General features: G+C 38.3%; 1 protein-coding gene across 2 annotated transcripts in view; it reads right to left on the minus strand.

Annotated features, from left to right (window-relative positions):
- LOC133110105 (monocarboxylate transporter 2-like) overlaps positions 1–7,022 on the minus strand; it is a 15,673-nt gene extending 8,651 nt beyond the window's left edge. Inside the window, exons 1-2 of one of the 2 annotated variants that reach the window (XM_061219983.1) lie at positions 6,957–7,022; positions 5,375–5,613 (exon numbers count right to left, since the gene is read on the minus strand). In XM_061219983.1, coding sequence (XP_061075967.1) covers positions 5,375–5,582 — 208 coding nt within the window. In that variant the 5' untranslated portion in view covers positions 5,583–5,613; positions 6,957–7,022. Of the gene's footprint in view, positions 1–5,374; positions 5,614–6,530; positions 6,867–6,956 lie in introns of those variants that run through there. The other variant, XM_061219984.1, reaches the window with a different exon arrangement.
- Positions 7,023–9,764: the final 2,742 nt, after the last annotated feature.

Genomic DNA, 9,764 nt, shown 5'->3' on the forward strand with positions numbered 1-9,764 from the left:
CCTGCATGTTTTTGGACTGCGGGAGGAAACCGGTGTACCCGGAGGAAACCCACGCGAACTCCACACAGAGAGGCCCCGGCTGACCGGGATTCAAACCCAGGACCTCCTTGCTGTGAGGCCGCAGTGCCACCCACTGCACCATTCGTGCCGACCTGCTTTAATTTTAATACCAATGTTTTTTCTAAAAGTGGATTTTGTGCTGAGAACATATGCAAAACTGAAAAGGGCTGATTTCCCAAAACTGTGGACTGCAGAAGCATAATGTTCAATTGAATATACGGCCAAAGTGTTTCGTCAATCTTGCCGAGAGACACCTCGTTTTGTAGCTCTGTCTGTATTTTAGTACATGTGATAAAACACAATTTTTGTAAATGTGCCCCTAAATTATACGTTCGGTCACATTTCTTTGTGATCTATCAAGTGTATGCATAAACTGCAAAATAGCTGTGTCCCTGCCACAGTCAATGTGCTGTTCAGGCATATTCTTACCCCAAAACAAAACAATCTTCATTTAGCAGTTTTAGAATTCCTTTTGCACTACAAAAGCAAAATATGCTATGTGCTAAAATATGCTTAGCTATTGAATAAGAGCTGGACATCTCTATAAGAGAACCCTACACATTCTAATTTTTCAGTCACACTGGGATGACTGCCATTGTCCCGTTGTTGGAATATAAGTACTGTGATTATTCTACATTCACAAAACACTCAGATACAATTTATGCTTCTTTTTGTTGATAATTGCCAATGGAATTGTCAATTGTCAATTAAATATGTTCCTTGTACCCTTTTTTGTATTTTATCTTTGTTATAATATTAAGATTATTATACACACACAAGTGTACAGTATGGAACCAATGTTATGTCAGAAATAGTCCAGAAATAATCCAAAAGTAATTTACACCTTTATTGTAATCGAAAATAATATATTATTAATTACATTTTCAGTAATGTAATTTGTAATCAGTACCAGATTACACTTCCTAAGTAACCTACCCAACACTGCCCATGGACTAAGGGCCACTCTCAGTCATAAGTATTATGGCATGTGTAATTTGAGACTTGGCTTAGCTAAACAATACTGATTAAATTTCTGTGGTGATGTATCTGCTCAATGGGTTAGTGCAAAGACGGGCAAATTCAATTGGAGGGTCTAAAATTGTACATGAAAATAAAATCACTGTAGCTCTCTAACCGTTGCAATTTGATACATGTGATCCATTCATACTTAATCAGGTTTAAACAGCTTTGTAGTTGAAACAGCTTTGTAGTTGAATCTGAATCTTGTGATTTGCTTTAAGCACATGTAGACACAAAATGTCTGACAGACATGGGAAAATCCCTACATTTTGCACAACAAAATACTCTAATTCAGGTCTACACAAACAAATGCTAGGAGCATAGGTTGAATGTGCAGACAGCAGACAGGTATAAATCATACAAATAGGTAAGAAGCCAATATGGCATACTAGTAAATACTATTTATCTGTGTGTGCGTGTGTGTGTGTGTGCTGGAGTGGTGCGGGGAATGGGGTTAACGGCTGGACTTTGTTAAGGAAATTTGACAAGCCATGTGTTACCCAACACCTTCCACCGACCCCTTCCTTGAACAACAAGAGATCCATAGGCTTTACCCTGAGGGTCTCTGTCCATTGCACAACAGAAGCACAGCAGAGCTCATCAGCACTCATCCAATTCCCTGCCCCATTTTACTTTTCATTTCAGGAGCCTCTTGTGTTTTCACATCCAACATAATAGTAATACGGCACTTATTCATTCTACATGCAGGCAACAGCATTTCCAAATAATCACAATTTTTATATGGCACAGCATGCTACCATATTGTGTATTATCGAAAACTACTGTAGAGAACAGCATTCTGAAGAAGAAAAGGTCTCATTGAACATGGTTGTGTCGACAGGACTCTGTCGTTTACCTTTTGTTAATGTTACCCTGAAAGATTAATCTGAAAGATATTTGTCACATAGTACTTCATTGCAAATCCTTTACATTAAAAGGCCAACATTTGCAACCCAAAGACATCACCAGTCCTCCCTGGAGATGCTCTGCCAGACCGGTACTGCAGCGACAGGATCATCAGTTTCTGTTTGTTTTTGGAAGTTTCCCTTCAGGTGATGAAACACATGCTCGACTGGCCCTTCGGCCCTTATGTTTTGGCCATGTCCATGAACAAATTCATATTTTTTAGCCTCATGACGGCTTGCATAACTGGCATTGACACTTACTGAATTTGGTCCTCAACAACTCCAACTGCAAATTCCACAACCTAGAATAGACTATACACCTTTGTTAGCTTTTCTGCGCATGAACTAATGATGCAAAGACGCACAGCTAGCCAGAAAACAGCTGAACAGTCAATGTCACTGTCCAAATACTTAGACTGCACACAAGGGAATTTGGTCAGAACGCTTGTAATGGGATTTACACTAATATTTGTAGTGAAGAATGAAACAGATTAAATGTATCATCAGGCAAGGACCATTTGCATGCCCATTAACAAGAACAATAAACACCCATTTATTTTCTAATCGTTTTTAATTTAGTTGGCACGATAAGATCTGCACAGCTGTTGGGCCCTTGAGCACAGCCCTTAACCCCACATTGCACCAGGGGGGCTTGCCCCCTGCTTAGTCTAAGAAATTATAAGCCACTTTTGTGTCAGCTAAATAACAAATTAATAATTAATTAATAATAATAATTATGTGGCTTGGACCGGCTACAAGCCATACTGGTGCAGGTCACCGGAGACACCAGACTATCACTTGTACTTTGTCCAATGCCATTTTAATTTAAAATGACACAGAAATGTAAAGAAACCAAGAAGAAACCTCATGGCTTCAAGAGGTTACATCCCGGAATCAGTGCAACACATCTCTGGGCTACAAAAGGCCTATGTGCCAAGAAAACTCTAAATCTAACCCCCCCTCAAAAAAGCCCATTTTCAGTAATCCCCATTTGCTGAATCCGTCTCAGGCCTTTACCTCTGGCATTCTGTCCCTGGCAACTCTGGGTGACATTGCAGAGTAAGGCCAAGGACAAAATGATGAAGCCCCTTGCCTCCACAGCCATACACGGGAATATTTCACTGGGATACCCGCCGCCAATATGGCAAGGTAGTGAGGAATCAGCAACCCATAACCTTGAGGAGACTGATGGTTTCCTTTAAAAGTCTTCATCTGATCGCCGGGAATCGCGGCCCCTTTTAATAAGGCACACAGCCCTGCGAAACCCTATCAGTGAGATGACATCACGTGCACTAGCCAGGAAACACAGCACATTCATAACAAACCGCCGGTGTGATTTATGGGATGTTGTCGTTTCCTGCATTTTAGTTTTTGACAGAAAATGCTCACGTTTGACATTTATCACTCAAAGTGCCATCATGGATGGTTGATGCAAGAATTAATCAGATACTGCGCTGAACGAATATGCAAATGTGCATAAAAACAGTCATGACTCATCCAGAAGTGAAAATAAAAAGGTATTTTGAAAATTTTTAAATGTGCCGAGAGGCACGCACACACACCAAAGCCACCAGAACGCATAGCACTGCCATAGCTAATAGAGAGAGTGATAGATCCATGCTAGAAAGAAATTAAATGAATAAGAGTATAGTTCATCTAAAAGCCTAGATGTTAAGCCCTTAAAACGCTCATTGCCATTTAAATTAGAGACCTGTGTCTAATCGATTTATGCTTGAAGACATCGATTTATGTTTTTTACAATCACTTTGACCCTAATCTCACAAGCTTGTGCTCAATTTTCAAAACCTTAGACACAACACTCAAAATGGTAAGCACTCGTAACACCGTTCGCCTGTTCAAAACGTGTATTGTGTATTCGTATCTTTGAAGAAATCTTGCACTTCCAAACTCATTAGTTCAAATTCTACCAGGACAACCCCCCACCTCTAAGACGAGAAACAAGGCCACCTCTCTGAAGAAGTACTTGCCGTCTGGCATTCCATTGACCACCTCTACTTCCTCTTCCTCCTCCTCTCACTGCTTGATCTCTACTCTAACATGGATCATCTGGCTGCTCCATGTTGTAGCTATTTTTTTGCAGGTGGATACACATCCTTACTCCTGCTCTTACCACTATGTAAAATCAATCATCAGTCATTTGACCACCAGCTTAAATGCGTGTCAAAAAAGGTTGAAAACCCCTGTGACAACGGATGGTGATGCAATATTACATTCAATGATAATAATAATAATGATAATGTGGTAAAATGTATCCTGTTCCAAAGTAATTGGTGTCAATCGATTAATTTATCCTGAAACAGTCATGATTTAAACATGGAATGCTGTTACAAGAAACCTGTTTTTAAAGTATTATCAGTCATTTTGAAATGCTAATACTTTGAAAGTTAAGTTGAGTCAAAGTGACTTGGTTCAGTGATCAAATGATTTTTGGTTTATGTATATTGCATCCAAGCAATTGAAAAAAGTGTTTAGAGTTTTGAAAAATGCATTTTGATTATTCGTTTTGAGATTTATGTCTACAGTTTTGAAAAAATATCTCAAGGTTCTGAAATTAGTGATTGTAAAAAACTGTAAACAGACTGAGGGGAAGAGGTTTTAAATAAATGGAAAGAAATGGCTACAACCAAGAATCTTCTTGTGTGTGTTCTAATTGAATTGAGGAACATTTTCTGTCTATTTGATTGGAATGCTGAGCCGTTTACTTTCAACCGGCACCTGTCAGGTTCAACAAATAATCACATGGACACTGACAGTGTAGACAAAGATAGTGTCAGGTTTCACTGAACACAGATACCGACAAAGAATTCCACTGAAGAACCTGACTGGCTCAACTAGTTCACCCATCGTCAGCGACTATTATTTCCATAGGCAAATCCTAAACCCCCGACAGCTTGGTGCTCTCACTTAAAAAGGATGAGAACGATACTCTTTTTTAGAAACGAAACTGGAACATGTTGCATTTATCTTCGGAGAGAAATAATAAAAGTGTCTGAACACTGCTGGCAGTGATATGGTCGAGGTGAGGTGGAGAAATGCACGGTTACGATCGTGTTATCTGAACGCCTGACGACGAAACAGGACCAGGTTCCTGTACATTCTTCACTCACAGCAAACAGCACGACAGTCTTGATAGTCAGCAATTATAGTCTTATTTAATGTCCTTTAATAAATCTGTAAGCTAGTAAACTGATTCTAAACTGCTGTGACATTCTGAGAACAAATTACGGAAATGCTTCTCAGTCCTATGGAGCCATGCATATGCCGTACAGCTCTTGCTCAATTAAGGTTGTTGAAGACACGTGTTTAAGTCCTTCCACATTTTGTCTTTAAATGTGTTAAAAGTAGGTTTCTGTACTCTCATCACTCACCTCCTGCGTACATAGCAGCCAGCATGATGGAGGAAACCCAGGCGATCTCACTGTACGTTATATCAAAGTACTCTTGGATCTCTTTGAAGAAGACGGTGATGGCTTTGGGGAAGGCATAGGAGAATCCGATGGAGATGAAGGACCCAATCACCACAACCCATCCCCATCCACCATCCGGAGGAGTATAGGCCAAACTTGAGGGGGGCATGATGAGTCTGGCTCAGGAGACTCTTGAGTTTCTGAATCAGAGTTCAATTATATAAACAGTTATACATGCTTACGTCAAGGCCCACATCTTAGGCCTTATCCTAAGTTCATCTTCTTTTGAATCAGAATCCAAAAAGAAATGCAGATAATTTGCATGCATTCATGCATATTTACCAATGCCATGATTGCACCACACCAAAGAGCTTTTTTTCCAATTTCAAATGCATTTCAGTGTTTTTACTGTAATCAGTCCAACACAGATGCATAAGCTAATTTATCTGTGGTAGTGTTATGACGGTTTACATGGGACGATTCAAATTCGGCACTTGAGGCCAGTCTCAACTACATCGCTGATTTAAATTTCCCATTAAACCAGGGACTAATTTAAACCTGGAGCATTAGGTCAGTGGAATCTCTAGCCAGATTTATCAATCGAATCTAGTAGGAAAGAATGCTTCTGGCCTCAAAGGTCAGATGTAAGTATTCCTGCATTAGAAGTTTCCAATTCAAATAGAATGCATGTGACATGGTTTGAGTCATTAACATTCAAACACACATTTCTTAGAAATGGTGAGATAATTGGGACGAGCTGACTAGCCAATTCAATCAAGCCCAGTAAGATACGCATAACCTTTTGTGGTGGGAATCATTTCTGAATTACCCATTGACTTTAAGTATTGACAAAACAATACAGCACGTGACAGATGTAGACATTTAATGTCCATTCCAAATCTATGTAATAAGGTTCTGCAATTAATTGAAAAAATTTTAATTCCCAAGAAAGCCTTGAATGGACATACTGTAGATTTCACTTTCGCAAATTCATATGAACCTTAAATACACGGAAAGAATTAAAAATCATTGTCATAGAATAAATCAACCAGTTTTTTTAACCATTAGCCTAATGTATTCGATTTCTATTTGGTTTCATATACTCATAAAAAATTACCTTCAAACAATAATTCTCCCAACAGCACTTATCTTACACGAATTGCCTAAGACTTCTAAATGAACGTCCAAATACCGAATCCACGAAAGTAGCTCCTTACTGCAGTAGTGTAACTCCAAAGAAAGTTCTTCGCAAGATGATTAGCGAAATTTAGAGGCGAGAAAAAACTACCGCAATTACCTTACATTAAAAATAGTTCGGAAACTTGCCGCAAATACATCAAGCCAGTCACTTCATAGTAGTCGTGGCAAGAGTAGGCTATAGCGCTGCAGCTAGGAGCAAGTTTTATCCATTCAAAAGCACTATAGCCGACATGTGGACAATAAGTATCCTTCGCTAAATGTGAAAAGTGAAAAGTGTACACACAAGGCGTAAAAATGCAGGAAGTAAACGTAAAAAAAGACCGTAAGTCTCAGAAAACCTTACCTGTAGAAATGAAATGCCGTTGTTAACTTGTATCCTACTCCAGTCTATAGCTTTTAGTTTGTTGAAAATTATCACGTGGTGTCCCATTAGAGGGTCCCTAGTGGTTGCTATTAGTGGCCGACTTTGTCACTGAATTCTCGAATTGTCCCAATTCTATTCACTTTGTTTAAAATGCCAAAATATTCAGTACTACACATACATTTACGTCGAATTATAGTCGTAATTAATGTCAGTTGAATGCAGGATATAGACTAGTATTTATACATTTTGAGAACAAATTCCGAAAGCGGTTCTCGGTCCTGCGTACTCTGCCGTTTTTTACAGCCCATTGCAGTTAAGGTTGTTAAAGACACGTGTTTAAGTTCTTCTATATTTTGTCTTTAAACTTATTGAAAGTATCTTTGGCCCATTATCATTTGCCTCGTCTCGGTGTTACTTTCTCTCGCCGTTATGGGTCCACCAGTGCGTTATTCTTCCAATAATGAAATATGAAGTATGTTAGAGACAAATGACCTGCCATCTACATAATAAACGAAATAAATATATCCTTTAAAAAGATACAAAGTAAAATTTAGACATTTTGTTCATTTTTTTTTTTTTTATTCTCAAAGTATGTGCAAAGTGGATTTCACAGTAGGACTTATCTATTACTCAATTTCCCACCCTCAAAACAGACAAGCAAATAGTGAGAAGTATAAGGAAGCACAACTTGTGAAATGCTCTATCTAAAGGTACTTTGAGCTGTGAGCATATGATGTACCACAAAATCCCAAGCGTTTACACTGAAAACAGGATATCGCATAAAAACACAATGATTTCTTTTGAAGCCAATGCACAATAAAAAATGACGGATATTTCAGGAAATGCTATATATGTTACATTGCAGTTTATGTGCAATCTAATCCTGAACTGACATAGTGGGTGATCTTTGCATTTTGCAAAATAGAGTATAAGCAAGCAACAACAATAGCAATAATAATAGCGATAAAAAACTTATTTATTCTAATCTTATTTTGACAGATGTCATGTGGCATACAGGTTAACAAAAGAAAAATCATTTACCTAACTAATCAACAAAGTAAATAGAGAATATGGAAAAACAAAAACCCAAAAAAAACACATCAATTCAAAATAACAATGAAATTGAAAAAGAAATATCTATTCAAGTCGCAAAATGTGTAAAAAAAAAACAAACCAAAAAAACAACTGTGCAAGTCCAGCAAACATATTGTACAGTAAATTACACACTTCGTAAAATATTTAAATACAGTACTGTGTATTGATATAATCCTGAGAATTGTCCATTTCAGTACTACAGAACGTGTGCCGTCCACTGGGAAGAACACACTTAAGATAACACAGCAACAGCCAATAGAGTATTGTCCTTATGGATTCCTGTTAGTGATACAGAACTCAGACAATTTGTGGTCAGATTTGTTTGTTGCAGGTATATTACCTATACAGAGTGGTTTGCCGTTTTCCGCTTGGGGTTTGGAATTTGGACACCCAGCTGAACCGAGGATAAATTAACCCCCACCCCCCACCCCCAAATTCACGTTCCCTTTTTATGGGTTTGACTTATTCTTTATTTGGGGACAGCTTCTCTTTCTTACTGAAAAAGCAATAGTAATATGTAGTGCAAATACAAGATGCCAGAGGATAAAGAATAACCCTCTGTATGAATTTTTTTAAGTCATTTTAAATGTTTCAGTACAAAAAACAATGAGTATGACTGGACAGTGGATACATCTGAAAGGTTTAATCCAACTCTTTACACCATAGAAGATTGTCAAAAAAGCAGCACCAAAACGATTTTCTTTTCAATTATTAAATCCACCTTACCTTGTATAACAGCATGTATAAAACAATATTCACATACAGGTATGCACACGTACAGCTTTCCAAACTCTCGACCACAATTCTGTGTCGAGAAGGGTGCTTCGCAAAGTTTGCAGTTACGGATATTGAGAAGACAAACTCAGGCCACAAATGAGTAAAACTTTGGAGGCACACTGGCCATGACTCTGTGTGTGTGTGTGTGTGTGTGTGTGTGTGTGTGTGTGTGTGTGTGTGTGTGTGTGTGTGTGTGTGTGTTATGGGGGTTGAAATGCCGGGTTTGTGCAATGCATCCATTAACAGGCACAATAACACACAGATCTTCAAAAAGCAAACCACTTACTGGCAAGTACTTTTTACCCAGATAGACCCACACATAACATCCATTTTAGCATCTCAAAGTACCTACTCAAGCCTGCAAAAATTGGTAATGCACTTTCACAAAAGAACGACTTCAGTATAGCATTAATTATTGCTAGCAGTTTCTAACCCTCGATTTCCAGACCAGAGGCTTTTATAATGCAACTTAACTTTTAAGAGGTATTTCCAATGCATTTCAGATACAGACTGTATTCAAACATGATGAATAATAACATGACAAACACAAAATGGCAGCTTTTGAGATTTGATACCGCAGGGGGGAACGGGAGGAAGAAAAAAAAAAAAAAAAAAAAAACAACTGAGAAATGGCCTGCCACTACAGCAATCACGCAATCATTCAGTCCTCTTCCTGTTCTCACTGTGGCTCTGACCAACAACATCTGACTGTTTCTGAATCCACTCAACCAAAATTAACATCACTTCCAGTTTCATGGGTGCAGATTATCTTTAAAAAATAATAATAATTAAAAAAAAAAAACTAATCAACGTCAAGCATCTTTTATCCTGCCTATCCAGGCATTACGGCATTTATTGCGACTGATACATGATGCAGATCGTGTCATTTATGCTTGAAATTAATTTAATCATATT

The sequence above is a fragment of the Conger conger genome, chromosome 14 (assembly GCF_963514075.1).
Source record: "Conger conger chromosome 14, fConCon1.1, whole genome shotgun sequence".
Lineage (NCBI taxonomy): Eukaryota > Metazoa > Chordata > Actinopteri > Anguilliformes > Congridae > Conger > Conger conger.